Source organism: Girardinichthys multiradiatus, chromosome 4 (genome assembly GCF_021462225.1).
Source record: "Girardinichthys multiradiatus isolate DD_20200921_A chromosome 4, DD_fGirMul_XY1, whole genome shotgun sequence".
Lineage (NCBI taxonomy): Eukaryota > Metazoa > Chordata > Actinopteri > Cyprinodontiformes > Goodeidae > Girardinichthys > Girardinichthys multiradiatus.
Genome location: NC_061797.1, coordinates 37,800,948 through 37,816,551, shown reverse-complemented (window position 1 = coordinate 37,816,551; position 15,604 = coordinate 37,800,948). Strand labels below are relative to the sequence as shown.

General features: G+C 39.4%; 1 protein-coding gene across 1 annotated transcript; it reads right to left on the bottom strand.

The window, feature by feature from the left end:
- Positions 1 to 7,280: 7,280 nt before the first annotated feature.
- cplx3b (complexin 3b) lies at positions 7,281 to 15,285 on the bottom strand. The gene is made up of 3 exons (XM_047362284.1): positions 14,344 to 15,285; positions 10,182 to 10,269; positions 7,281 to 10,072 (listed from the first exon to the last, which is right to left on the bottom strand). Exons 1-3 carry the CDS (start codon positions 14,499 to 14,501, stop codon positions 9,848 to 9,850), a joined length of 471 nt encoding a protein of 156 aa, XP_047218240.1. The 5' UTR covers positions 14,502 to 15,285; the 3' UTR covers positions 7,281 to 9,847.
- Between the last annotated feature and the right edge of the window lie 319 nt (positions 15,286 to 15,604).

The following is a 15,604-nucleotide window of genomic DNA, read 5'->3' as shown; positions in this document are numbered from 1 at the left end:
AGAACATTTATGACAGCATCAGAATCAGCTTTATTGTCAAGTTTGTACAGACAAACAAGGAATTTGACTCCAGTACACTTTGCTCTCAGTGATTTTTTTTTTTTAGTATATATAGTAGTGGAAACGCATAATTTCTTTTTAAATGTACATATATACACAACTGACTTTACAAAAATAATATAATGTGAGATCAGTCCAAGTATGCATAGTGTTGTTCTGGAACTCTGACTGTCAAGTGTTCATCAGAGAAACAGCCTGGAGGAAGAAACTATCTCTGTGTCGGCTGATTTTAGCAGACAGCGCTCTGTAGCGCCGACCTGAAGGCAACATGCAAACTTTTAGGAGTTTGGATGTTCTCCCCTTGCATGCGTGGGTTCTCTCCGGGTACTCTGGCTTCCTCCCACAGTCCAAAAATATGACTGTTAGGTTGATTGATCTGTCTAAATTGCCCTTAGGTGTCAATGGGTGTGTGCATGGTTGTTTGTCCTGTATGTCTCTGTGTTGCCCTGAGACGGACTGGCGACCTGTCCAGGGTGTACCCTGCCTCTCGCCCATAGACTACTGGAGATAGGTACCAGCTTCCCCACAACCCACTATGGAAAAAGTGGTACAAAATGACTGACTGACACTCTGTAGCTCTGACCTGAAGGGAAAAGCCTAAACAGTTTGTGTGCGGACATTTTAGCTGCCCTTTTCCTGTCCCTAGGCCTGTATAAGTCCTGGATAGAGGGAAGGTCAGCTCTGATTAATCTTTCTGCAGACCTGATTATTTGTTGCAGCTGGACTGTGATGGCCACACCTGCAGCCACACAGTCGGTAACCCCACACACAAACAATTTTTCATTTTGAGTTTTTATATACACATTCACTCCAGCAAAAATACATGGGTTTCTGTTTATATTTTCATTTGACAATATTGAAATACATTAGTTCTAATTGTAGCGCGCACATTTGGTTAACTGTTGTATATTTAATTTTGTCAAATATGTAACATTTTTTGTGTTTTCTTTGCTGGTGCTGTGGTGGAGTACCTTGAACAGAAGCAATGGACTCTGGCTGGCACACTCCAATTCCAGATTGACTGATTGGGTGAAACCATCTGGAGTTCCACCATGGGGGAAGACCATGGAGTCTTTATTCTAATTTTTGCATAAGTTCTCTTTGTTTTTGTGATTTGCTTATTTTGTTTAGTTATTAGTCATTCAAGTAAATTTTTAAGCTAACTGTGTTTAGTTATTTTTGTTAGTTAAATTTCTGTAGACATTTTCCTTCCCTCTTCCTCAGTGTGTTAGTCTGGTCTGATCAGCCAGTATTTAGGTCCCCTTTGTTTGTTGTGTAGGAGGTCAGTTTGTTTGTTTGAGCAGTTAGTTTGAGGTTTTGTTATGTTTAACCCTGATTTTTTTGTCTTGAGTTTAGCTTCTTTATTGGACCTATTTTAAGGGCCCTGTAACCGTTATTTGAATTTTGTTATTTTGGGGAAATAAAACCCATGTTCTTTGAAAATTATTACTGTGTCGTCATGCTTGACCGGCACGGTCCCTCACATGGACCTGTCCTGTTTTGTGGATGAGCCAAACCACACTGAGATGGACAAAGACAGGACAGACTGAATTTTGGCAGTGTAGAAGATGACCCACAGCTCTTGTGGAAGGTTGTACTTCTTTTTTTTATTTATCTTTTTTGCAGCACTAGAGGCCTTTAGTTGAAATTTTTTTCAACAGTAGAGAAAAAGAGAAAAAAAAAAAGATATAGAGCGCAGAAACAGTCATCTCTGGAAGTGTGCCCTATCCAAAGCAGGATTCTCCGAACTGCAGTCTGAGAGCTATCCAAAGTTACGGTCCTCAGGTAGGCAGACAGGAAAGAGGGCAAAGAAGTACAGTCTTCTGCTGGGCCTTCTTCCGGACGTTGTCTGTGTGTGAGGACCATCTCAGGGTTTGAGAAATTTTGTTCCTATAAACTGTGTGTGTGGGGGTGGTATTCTCCGAAAGTCCACCATCATGTCCACTGTCTTGAGTGGGTTAAGTTCCAGTTGGTTCTGACCACACCAGTGTACCAACTGATCCACCTCCTGTCTGTATCATTGTTCTGGATCAGTCAAATAACAGGGGCAGTTTCACAGACGGGTCCGCTGAGGTGCAATCATTTGTTTAGAGGGAGAAGAGGACTGGGGGGAGAACACACCCTTGGGGGGCACCGTTGCTGATGGTTCTTGTACGGGAGAAGATGCTCCCCAGCCTCACCTGCAGCTGTCAGTCCTTCAGGAAGCTGGTGATCCACTGACAGGTAGAGGCTGAGATTTTGAGCTGGATGAGCTTCTGGTAGGGGATGTCTTAGCTGATAGTGTTGAAGGCTGAGCTGAAGTCCACAAACAGGTGTAGTCCCAGGTTGATTCCATCATCTGTCAACCTGTTTGCCCGGCAGGCAAACTGCAGGGGGCCTGTGATGTCCTTCAGGTGCTTCAACACCAGTTGCTCAAAGGATTTCATGACCACAGACGTCAGAGCAACAGTCCTGTAGTAATTTAATCCTCTGATGTTGGGTTTCTTGAAGACTGTACTGTACTCACACTGTACCAGATCAGGGACAAAACTGAGGAGAAGTTTAAAGAATATTTAAATTATAGAATAATATCCCAAACTTTGAAAACATCTTGGACAAATATTAGATTCATCATCTGAAAATGGAAAGCATATACCACAACAGCAAATCTACCAAATCATGGTGGTCCTCCTGAACTAAGAGGCTGGGCAATGATCTGGAACATCAGGAGAGATCAATAGTAATCTGGAGGAGCTGCAATATTAACAGCTCAGTTGGGAGAGTCTTTTGACAGGACAATTATTAGTTGTGCAATACAAATATCTGGCCTTTGTAAAATAATGGCAACAAGGATAAATTTTTAAAGAAAAACATAAGATGTCTCATTTGTAGTTTGCCACAAACCCTGCAGGGGATACAGCAAACATGTAGGAGGAGGTGCTGGTTAGATGGGAGTCAAGTTACATTTTCTGTCCCACTTACAAGTTGTTTGGTGCAAAGGAAAATTTAAATTGTACATTGTTGTATGGTGGTGTCAGCATCCAACTGTGGTGATACTTTTCTTTAGCAGGGACAGGAAACCTCATCAGAGTTACTGGGAAGATAGATGGAGCTAAATAAAGAGCAATAAGGGAAGTTAACCTGTTAAGATGTTTTCTCACCTATAGTTTGTTTACTTTGGTCCAAATCTGTTGTTGAACTTTTTAACTGTTTTCTGGTGGTTAATTTTTCACCCACAGAAAATTCCAAGTGAACCAAAGCTTGTCACGACAAACTACGCAAGAACGTTCAGTCTCTTTATTGAACAGATGTGTTCGAGGAGGAATTCAGCGTTCCGAGCTTGTTGGAAACATGGAGAATTTAATCCTTTTGTTCGATTTTTTTACTGTTTGTAGCAAAACTATCTTGGAAGTATACCAACTGGACTTTGAAAAGACGCTTAGGAGGTTTCTTTGGGGTTTATACTTTAAAGGCATGCGACCTTTGTTTATTCTACTGCATCCCACAATGCAACGCATACATGGCTATGGGAAGGCATTCGGCTGAAGCTGAAGCTTGCAGCGTTTACCTGGTAGCTGTGTTGGATCGATGTCGGATAATGTTCACCCCACAAATGAACTTCTCTAGAGCGGTCTCGGTACAGTTGTTTAAAAGGGAAACAGAGTTTGTTTTAAACAAACTAAACACCTCAGGTGTAAAAACATCCCTAGAGGCGAGGGATGACTTGAGACTGGCGATGAGGACAACAACCTGAAATAAACTATCAAAGTTACAATAGTATTATTTATATTAAAACAGATTCATATGTTAAAATGACCCATTCAAAGTCCAAACCTAAATCCAGTTCAGAATATATTGTAAGAGTAAAGGTTTGGGCATCCAGTCTAACTGAGCTGTAGCTATTTTGCATGGAAGAATGGACATGCATTTCAATCTCTGGATGAGCAAAGCTGTTGGAGACATACCCCCAACAGACTTGGCAAGTGTTCTTCCGTTCAAGGTGGGTCTACAAAGTATTTGTTCAGGGAGTGCTGAAAACAAATGCCTGTCATACTGTTTTGATTTTTGTTTGTAAAACAAAAAAAAAAACATGTATCATTTTCCTTCCAGTACACAATAATACACAGATTTATGTCGGTCTATTTCATAAAAGTTCAATGAAAAACTTTAAAGCTTATGGTTAAAACAAGGCTGGCCCAAGGTTGTATAGGGCCTTGAGCAAAATTTGATTTGGAGCCCCTCTTCATGAGAATATCAACACCAGTAACAGCATTTCAGTCCAGATTTTGTGGAATCTGGGACAGGGGGCCAAGTTTAACTAGCTGAACTTTAACTGGGAATCATGGCTAATTGGTTATTATTTGCTGAGATGTATTTGTGAACAAACTGAAAACAATTAAGCAACCAAGATTAGTCTTTACACTTTTATAAAGTAAACTTGTCAATTCCTTTAACTCTTCAATTAAACAATTTCTAATCTTTTAATTTATTTTTGCTGAAACCTTCTGTGTTAAAATTAAAGCATTTTTGGGAGCCTCTGAGAGCTTGTGGGGTCCAAAGCAGTGTAATATTTTTTTACCAGGCTCTGTATATGGTGTGACAGGATGGATGAAAACTGGTTATAATTTTTCTTGCAGGAAAACAAGGATCTGTGTGGTCTCCCTCCTTGGCTTCCTCTTGCAAAACACAAGTTAAAGTGGCAGCCAGGAGGGGAGCTTGCAAAATGCATTCCATTACAGAAAGGTCACATCTGCAACTTTTCTAACTGGCTATCACCAAAGCAGGAATGGCTGCTTTTTCTTAGAGCTCCTCGCTAATTGTCTCTATACCCCTCCCTCTCTGTCATTCTGCTCAGTTTTAAGCCCCGATTGAGAGAGGAGAATAGGGGAGAATGGTATTTTCTGGCCCGTTTCACCCTAATTGTGTCAGATTGGCCATGCAGCGGCCCAGTGTGTTCCAGCCTGAAGATTGTTCACGCACTGCAGCCTATCAATAGGGAGGGTTTCAGCATCAATATATTTTACAGCTATTCCCTTTCACACCACACTTGAAAACCAGCAATAGCTCAGGTTTTGCTGCCATTGAAATGCTAACTAACTTTTTTTTGAGGGGGTAAAGTTGCTCCAAGTCTACCCCCCCATGTAGCTTTTGCCAGTTTTGCATGAGCTCCCCAAAACAGTTGGATGCCAAGGCTGAAATTTGCCTAAGAGTAAAATAACTTCAATTAAATAAACAAACAAGTGAATAAATTATTAGCACTTTTAAACATGCACAAATTTAGTGATTTGCTACATTTCACCTATAATTGATATGAAACATAAACTTCAGTAAAATCTCCCAAAAATTATACCAAATCAAAGTAAATAAAGTTGAAAGCATATTTCTTTTAGTTTTGTGCAGTATTTATGAATTAGATGCCCACAGAGTCATGGTAAAAATAAGCTGAATCCCTTCAATTATTAAGGTTTTGTTTGGGACATAAATCCTATTAAATGTTCTATCAGAGAAAAGGTCCGATTGACAGCAACAATAAAATATTACCCAACATTTGCATTTATTTAACTAAAGGAAAGTAAAATACAGATGCGTGAAAACTCTAAATACACATTAGAATTTTGTAGCTTTTAGAAAAAGTAAATGTTTTTTATGATTCTCATATTGCTGTCGAGGTATGAAGTCTGGACTTTAGGAGTCAATAGATATCTGCAATGTTGACATATTAATAACATGGTGTCCACCTCCTGCAGTTTAAAAACAAAACAAGCCCAGAGCATCACCCTCCACTGTTGTTGTTGTCTCATGTGACTGGTAGAAGGACTGATGGGGCACAAAACACAAATGACCGCAAAAGGGCCATGGCATTCATTTGTGCCTTGGGAAAGGGGAAATGCATATACGCCTTGTATATAAACATATTTATTTGCTTCAATGCAGTTTATTGGAGAAACACAAAGTATCACCTAATTGTTAAGTAGAGATAAAAGTATATATGGCTTTCAAACTTTCTGACAGCTAAAAATCTAAAAATAAAAGGTGTCATGCATTTGCATTGAGCTCCCATTGCTGTGATACCTTTAAATAAAACCCAGCCAAACCAGTTGCCTTCCAATGTCCTCTAATTAGTAAACAGAGTTCACCTATGTGTAATTTAAGGATAATCTAAGTATAAACACAGCTGTTTTGTGAAGTCCTCAGTAGATTGTCAGAGAACATTGGTGAACAAACAGCAGCATGAAAAGAAAGGAGCATACCAAATATCAGGGATAAAGTTTAAAGTAGGGCACTAAGTACTCTCCGTCCAATGTAACTGAGCTTGAACTATCATGTTGAGAAGAATGAGCAAAGGATTCAGTCTATTGCAATACAAAGCTTGTAGAAACAAACCCCCGAAGAGATGCAGCTGTAGCTGCAGCAAGAGATGGTTCTACAAAGTATTGGCTCAGAGGGGCGATGCGTGTTTTCAGATATGTATTTGTAGAGCATTGTGAAAACCAGTTATCATTGGCCTTCCTCTCTATAATTACCAGGTTTCTGTTCAGGAATATCACATATGATTCCCCCCAAAAATGCTGAAGTTTGTGTTTGAAATGTGACAAAAAGTAAAGAAGTTAAATGGATATTAAGGCTGTTGCAAGGGTCTTTAAATAGAGAATCAAGAGACTAGAGTAAGAAGATAGGATTTATGACTAATTGATTTAAGACAACAATCTATAGAAGTCTGCTTTTAAAGAGGGACTTGATCGCTTCATGTCTGCTAATTACTTCCTTTATTGTTATGGAAGCAGTGAGGTTGGGATTAGTTTTTTTACTGAATTTTGGCTTACTTTCTGTCATTTAATAACAACTCACTAATATATTACACACTTTTATCGACTGGGATCTAATTGTTTAGAATTGCATTTTATTTGGAACAAACTGGACTGTTTTGCATTCGACTCAGTGTGACTTTTGTCTGAAATGCTGAAATGTAATTGGATTTGCAATACACACCTTTGTACATACCGTCCTGTGTGATTTGTTGCGTAAACTAGAATATTTAAAATGAATTTAATATGTCACTTATATTAAATGCTATTTTATAAGATGCTTATCCTTCAATAATAGCTGCGAGTAACATCTGTCCACCTTGTCTGCCACCTCCACTGTGGCTCAACTGTATTCATGAGTGTATTTTTGTCTCTGGTGTTCAAGCTGCTGCAGTTTTACAAAGGAAATGCTTTGACAAATTGAAATGAACCACATTATCATAAAAATTTGTTTATTGCAGGTAGAACTCAAAAGAGAACATCACTGAAGTACTCTCACAGTTACAGACATACAATGAAACAGCCAAAGATCAAGAAGAGACTGTTGTTGCAGCCATTTCCTGAAAAATCTGATCCACGGGGTAACAGCACACAATTTATATTTGTGCATTAGGATTATTGAGTCAGTACTTTTAAGACTCACACTTATACAAAACAAATAGTTTGTAATTTATGGCTTGGCTTCCAACTATTGATACCATGTTATAATCTTAAATGGCAGATTCTAGTAGCTTTATTCAAAAATAAATCATTGCAACTTGTAGATTATTAATATGTTAGTAATATAATATTACTCTATCACAAGAAAATAACCATTGCACTGAAAATGTATTGCCTCGGCCTTCATTCGGTAACAGCGTGGCACCTGCAGAAAGAAAATTCCCATTTAATTTTGGGGAGTCACACAATGTAGTCAGCTTCATTTACATAAAACACAAAAACCCTGCCATACAGACATGAAAGTTAAAGTCTAAAATTAGGTTACACAGAGAAAAATGTATTTTACATCAATGTAACATAGAACCCCCTCCTAACATCACAGGCAGAACATCGCTTTAAGCCCACACTGACTGAGTGCTCTGTTATGTTACAACAAACACTCAGCTATAGGAATGGACAATTTTTTCATTTTATGAAGACGCTGTTTAACACGACACACTGGCTTAACAACACAACATCTACCAGCACGAAACAGGAAAACTGAGACGGCAGATGAGATGGAGGACGAGGCGAGAGTCATGGGACAGTTGACAACACTACAAGACCCAGCGAGTTGTTGGAAATGGTGAAAATCAACGTGCTGGAGCCAAACAGCACATACCTATACATAGAACATAAATATCTATATGTAGACTCAGCTGGATTTACACACACACACACACACACACACACACACACACACACACACACACACACACACACACACACACACCAAACGATCTAATGTATTCATGCCATTTCCTTTGCGTTGGTCAGAGTTTTATCAACAACGGCTTTGGCATACAAGTCTGAAAGCATTTCCTGTTTACCAATCTGAGCAGCTTGCAGAAAGCAGCATATAAACAGATTCACACACACACAATATATATATATATATATATATATATATATATATATATATAGTAGATAGCAATGGTATTGTTAGGCAAGCTGGGTCAACTTTGCACACAGTTACATGTTTATGTGAAATATTCATCACGGCAAGTCTTCACTGCCTACCTAAACAAGCGAATAATTGTTTGTAGGTTTTATTAAAACTAAATAAAAATAAAGAAAATTAACCGTTTAAGAATTAAATCTCTTGGAGCTTGAAATAAGACAACCTCGACAAACAAGGCACACAAAAATGCTGCAAAATAAAAACAAATGTCTTGGAAACTTACCCTTTAAATAAATGGTGTCCGTTAGATTATTTGATTGTATTTGACCTTGAACAAACACAACACAACGTGAGCCAGTGAGCAAAGCCGACCCAAGGCTGTTTAGGGCCCCCAGGCCAGCAGGGCCCCCTTAAGAGTCTTTAATTCTCGCAAAATATATATCACAGGGGGTGCTTGTCATTTCTTTACTTTATGATTTTGCACTTTTGCAGTTTTGTTTCTTTATTTTGTATCCAACTTTCAAAGGTCAAACTGACCCGGAGCTATCTCAGAATTCACTTCATTATATCCAAAACAGTTTTGAAAGAAATACAAATTAATTAATACATGTTACATTGAAACAAAATCCAAAATTAAATGCTTTTTAATTTTAACAATTACAGTTTAATAAATAATGCAAACGGGAAAAGGTGGTTCTGAAGTGGCTGGTGGGTGATGGTCTATCTGCAAGAGCAAGAGCTCCTAAATCAAATTCTGCTTAGGGCTCAGTTCAACCTTGGGCCTGCCCTGACAAAAGCCTTTTGGGTGTGTGTTCTCGTTCCAAGTGAGCAGCTGATTTCAGCTTTCCTGACTCTTTCCTGACTTTATTGAAGAAACACACAATTGTCATTAAAATTCCCTTGTCGAGAGAAAAAAGAAAGAAATGAAGTGCACACATGCACACTGCTACGGCCTCTGCTGCTGAATCGCATGGTGTTATCACTGGCCACGGGAGGTACAGAGAGCGGAGGAGAATGAGGGGAATATAGGGAATAAAGGATCTGAAACACTGTGCTAATTTACCAAGAGGAGAACTTGCTCAAACCTGCAGAAATGATCTCACTGGTTATGTTTCAGTTTTTTCAGAGTGAAAATTTTTAGATTTTTAGATTTTTTATTTTTTGTAAAAATGTGAACGACATTCAAAATATTTAAGACTAAAATGATTTTAACTGGTTGCAAAGTAAGCCAAATATCTCTTAGGCTTCAGTCTGATTTTGCGTACCATAAAACTACAATTATGCAACTCTGCTACTGACATTCCACTTAAGCAATGAGAAAATGTCTACACCCAGAGCAACTCTCCCTCTGATAAATATCTACACAAGTAAAACTCGGATTTCTGGAACAGCTTTGCCCATTTCACATGAGACTGCAGTTTTCCGTCTGCTTTTTGAGGTCTTCCAGTGTGGCCTGGGCTTTGTCCTTCAACTGATCGATGTCCACGTTCTGGATGTTGGACAGTTGGCCCAGCATGGACTGTTTGTGAGCTTCCTCTTGGTTGTCCTCAGCGATCATCTTGGCCAGCTCTGTAGGTAGCACCACATCATCCCCTGCCTGCTGGATCTGGGTCTCATCTAGCTCATTCTAAAGGTGGAGAAACAAATGAATACAAAATAGGCCAATATTAGTTCCATTTGTTTGTCTGAGAAGGGATTTAGGTTAGAAGCTGAAGTGCATACATCCTTTAAATTACCTTTGGTAATCTGTACTTTTCCCGGAAATGGGTTCTAACTGTGGCCCTCTCTGCTTTCTTCTGGGCAAATTCAGCTTCTCGTTCTTGTCTGCAAGAAAAGGAGAAAAATACAGTCTATAGGCAAAATGTTCACTGAAGACTAAAACTCAAGAAAATAGCAGCAAAAACTGGACAGAAAAGGTTCCTAATTATCATTATGCTTTTTCCATATCAGAACCCATGAAATTACTCCAAGATGCATAAGTAAGGATATCTTCTTTGATCAAAGCCACTATCACTTATTCTGAACATGAAAAAGGTGTATTTAGTATTCAACCTGGTTTGGGTCATGGAGGGTGATGAGATAAATAGTCACAAGAAGGTTCAGCAGGGGTGTTGTGGAAAAACAAGCAGGAGATATTCTGTATATGTATCTGAGAGAATCCACATGTGGCATTCTGTCTATTCATACAGCTCCTGATCTCATGAGAGATGTCTATCTTCCTGCCTTATAGAGTTAGGATTAATCTATTGTTGTGGCTTCAGAGCCTAAAAATTATTGTGCAAAGTAAACAGAACTTTCATCTTGAATTTCGGACCTTTTATGGGTTTGTTTCCTTCCAACGTGGTCACATTTCCCGCTCTCTGGACCCAAAAACAACGGTAGCCTAATATGCAACATGTAGTCTATCAGATCCACCATCTTGTAACCCATTTCTTTGTACTAGTTACAGCAGCCATCTTATTACAAGATCATTACATCATTACATTTTGCAAATTGGACAGTACATGGTAGACTTAAATTAAGCTTAATACCTTTAATTTTAGTCATTGTTCTGACTTACTGACTTCACTTTTTAAAGAAGATATTTGTCATATGTGTGTGGTGTAACAGTGGCTAGTTAAAAAGCCTGAATTTAAACCTTCCCTAATCATCCTATCTGTATAGATTGATGCATACAGGCCAACAGAAAACTGATACTATTATTGGTACTATTTCTTGATTGCCAGGTGGTGCCCTAAATAACTAAATGTTTTAATAATTATCAATAATTTACTGTCTTTAGACATTTATTAACATGTTTTGCTAACAAGAGTAGCTCCTATCATGCACAACAGTACCAAATTCCCACAATATGACAGGTGTGGACCAACTCTGTCTTGTGAAAACAGTACTTTTGCTAAAATGTTGTCTTACTTAAAAGAGCAGAAACTACCATCATAAAATGCATTGTGGAACCCAAACAGGTTCATTTAATGAAATATATAGTCCAAATTAGTCAAATGATTTACAATCCAAAGCATTGATAATGACAGTTGTGTCTGTAGGCTGTGCCTAACATGGCAAACCTTAGCTTAAAGCTCTTCAGGAAGTCTGTTGTGGAAGTAAACCATCTCTAATTTTTCATCTTATAGCAGTATTGTCTTCATTTCCAGCTGTTTCTGGTGGTATGTTTCCTTCTCTCCCTTGCATTACGATGTACATTTTATACATCTTTCACCAGTAAAGTGGTCTAAATTCTTGCAAAAACATGCATGTTTTTGGAATGTGCAGGAATAACCAGAAAGAACCTACGCATGCTCAGGAAGAACGTGCAAATCTCACGCAGAAAAGTCATGTAATCCTATCAGAATTATGTTAACTACATAAAATATTTACATCTGTGTATTTGCAAGCACTGCTTAAACCTCTTATTTTCTATGGCTCTTTCTATGGCTGTTCCCCTCATTCTTAACTCTCAGCCATCTGTTTTCACGGAGTAGGTCTTCACACTTGTTTCTGTGGATTAGGCTTTTGAGCCCCCTGGAAATCTAAGATTTTTCAGGCACACATTTGGAAACAAAGGGTAGAGTAGAATAGAAATGTAGAGTAAAAATTTACCTTTTCATATTTTTAATGGTACCAATGGGATGTCTGATTTCCAAAATTTGAAAACTGCAAAAATAGTTTTTTAAATTTAAAATATTTTACTAAACCCTTGTGGAAAACAATGTATCTGATCATTTTCAGCTTTTTCAGTTAGTATACGTCGCTTTCGATATAATCTATAACACTTGTGTAAAACATACTTAAGTATACCTGCAATCAGGCTAATCAACAACATTCTTCAAGTATCAGTATACTTTAAGTCAGCTGTTTGGAAAAATTATATTCCATATATTTATTTGTTGGTATATTGGCAGTAAATAATCAAAAATCAATACATTTTAAATGCATTAAAGCAGATTTATTCTTCCCATGGATCATTTTGGTACTATATTTCTGCTTTTTCTGAAGCAAACAAAGAATACGTGCTGATGTTTGCTGTAGTATTAATACCTGATTAAATGACACATACTGGCAAATTATGTTGCATGTGTTTATGTAATGGGATTTAGTGAAAACTGAAGTTTCCCATTAGCAGTGGAATATTTTTACCCCTACCTGAATTATATGGCAGACGGGTAGGGCTAGGTGAAGGGACAACTCCAGGAAATGGGAAGGAGGTAAGACGTAAGAAGCATCTTCATGAAATATTTCCTTTCCTTAAGGGCTACAAAGTAATGTCCCTCAGCCCTCCTCCTACTCAGTTGAAATACCTGGGAAGCCCTACACCCTAAAATGGGTCGAGAAATTATAATGAGGTTTAAGGGACTAAAATTGGATTGAACCTTCTAGTCACATCAGTTTTTGCTGCTTCCAGCAGGGGGCAGGCAGGAAGTGTTCCCGCCACCTTCAACCGCAAGAATGTTAATTGGTAAATTTGCTTTCAACCACAGACACTGTGAGCCAACAGAGCAACACAATCTGAATCAATCTTGCCTGAACAGCTAGAGGTCAAACATCTCGCTAAGACAACAACGAAATGAGAACATTTTGTGCAACAATGGAAAACTGAGTACGTCCTTAGGACAAAATAATCCATAGATGTTTAGAAAGCTGAAATATGAACGCTTGGATAAAATCAGCAGCAGCATCAAAATACAAAGAAACTCTAGATAAGGCATGCTTGCACTCATTGTGTCAAAATGAAGGTCATTGTCTATTGAGATGGAGCACTCATGTTTTTTTCCCTGCGTGATCTGGAGATCAGTTCAGATTAACGTGCCAAACACAGAAAGGCCATGCAGTGCCCACTTGCAGCCAATGAGCAGCTTCTGTGTCTTCCACCTCTCAAGGGCATCAGTTGATCCAGGTTGTCACTGTTGTAGCCTGGCTGCTGAGGGTGATAAAATGCACATGGCAGTGTGAGTAGCCCATACACAACTCAAATGCCTCATTCTGTTTTAATCAGAGCATGATGGGCTTCTCGGTGATCTATGTTAATGTTTAGCACCTTCTGACTAATAATTCTTTACAACTGAAGGTCACGTCCTGATGGAATAGTGTCAGGCATCTCTCTTGTGGAGCTCAGTGGGCTCAGCTTAGTGTTAATGACTTCACCTCCCACTCACTTTTAAAATGTCTGCACATGGTCCCAAAAGACAGTTTTGACGAGTGTTCATAGAGAGGTGTTAGTTGATGGCGGCAGGGAGCCAGAATCAGGAAACTCGAATATTTCTTTTTATGGGAGATCTGACCTGATGTGAATCATCATGCAGCATCTTTAACAAGCACTTCATCTAATAGGGGGTTGTGGAGTCCTGCTCTGTGGGAAACATTACACTAATCAGTAGTAACCTGCTGCATGGGGCAACTTCAACGATCTACTTATTGTATTTTTACGAATTTTTTGAATTTTCTGACTTCATCAGTGGTTTTTAGTTTTGTAAAAAAATTCAAAGAGACTAAACAACATTCAGAGCAATGATTCACACAGAGATGGCCGACTAATTAACGTAAGTTATGCTTATTTTTTTCGTCTGATTTTTCATGCATTCTTACGCACAATAATCGGGAACATCTTTCCCCCCTGGCACAGTAAATGTATTCCGTTAAATAAATAAATTTAAACGTGAGCTTTATATTTTGCCCGAGCTTAGAGATGTAGAGCTCCTCCGGGCGATAGGAGCAGCTGTGTGAGGAGCCCTCTTATTATTGCACAGATGCGTAAAAATGCGCGCCGCGCACTGAGCGCTCCCCGCTTTCTACCCATACAAAATCACAAACATGCCATGAATTTAACATATTTTTGTTTAAAAAAAAGTAGTTATCTCAATGTTCATTGCAATTCCACAAAACACATTTCAGTCAGCGGCTTACTTTTCCTCCTCTAACTGTTGCTGATATTGTTCAAATTCCTCTTGAGTCATTCCTTGCGCGGCGGCTTCTGATTTCTCTCCCTCGGGTTTTTCCTCCGTCAGTCCTCCCGTCAGGTTCTTCAGCTGCCCTCCTACCACGTGTTTCACCATGAAAGCCATGGCTGCGGTCCTGGGAGTACTCGGCTTTAAGCGGCTGACGTTAAAGACTCGGTGCGCTCCTGGAGAGAGCGGCGGGGTTGTGGGGAGATTTCTTCCAAGCGGCGCTCAAATCAGACGTCTTGGGTCTTCATGCAAGTGAAAAAAAGGAGCGTAACTTTGGCAAAGGCTTGAACCTGAAACAGAGGGATGTGCAATCACTCCTGGAGGCGGCGTCAGAAAGCTCGACAGTTTCAGCACCACTGGCCCCGGACAGCTCCGCGTCGAGATGGACGGAGAAGAGCAGCCTAGTTATGAGTCAACAAGTTTGGCGCTGAACTCTACCAATCCCGTGACTCCGTCCTCCGCCACCACTCCCTCCCTCCACCCAATCCCAAGCACCGCCGGACTCGGTGCGCGCTCGCACGGCGCGGCATGCCGTGATTCGCCGTCTCGGGATGTGCGGCGATGGACTCGGGGAGGAAGACAACACGTGACGAGTCTGAGTTTCTCCTGGTCACTTCGGTGCATCTGTCTTTCTCAGGGACATCCAGCAGCTGCACAGTTTGTCAACAGATGAGAGCTTCCGAATTGCATGTTAGTCAAATGAATGTCTATCATTCTGGGGCATGAGTTTGGTTTATTGGCTTACATTTTATCACGTTTCGGGCACAAGCATTAATGTATTGTCAAAGTAGCGAATAATAGTAAATTGGAAGGACAAGGGTGCATGCCTTTTAATTACATTAAAGTGCTTCAAAGGTACATCTGAGATATGCCTCTACTAGCTTTGCACAACTAGAGACTGAAATATATGCCCATTATTTCCAAAATGGCTTTAGCTCAGTCAGATTGGATGGAGAGCATCTGCGAACATCAATTTTTAAGCCTTGTCAAAATTCTCAATTAGATTGAGGTTTAGGCCATTCTAAAATAAATAAACTTTGGTTTGATTGGACATTTTGCGTCATTGTCCTGCTTGTAGGCGAACATTCACCCTATTTCAAGTTCTCTGCAACCTCAGTCAGGTTCCTACCAGGATTTCCCAGTATTTATCTTCGTTCATCTTCCAAACAATTCTGAGCTTCTTTTTCCCTGCTGAATAAATGTATTCTGACAGAATACTG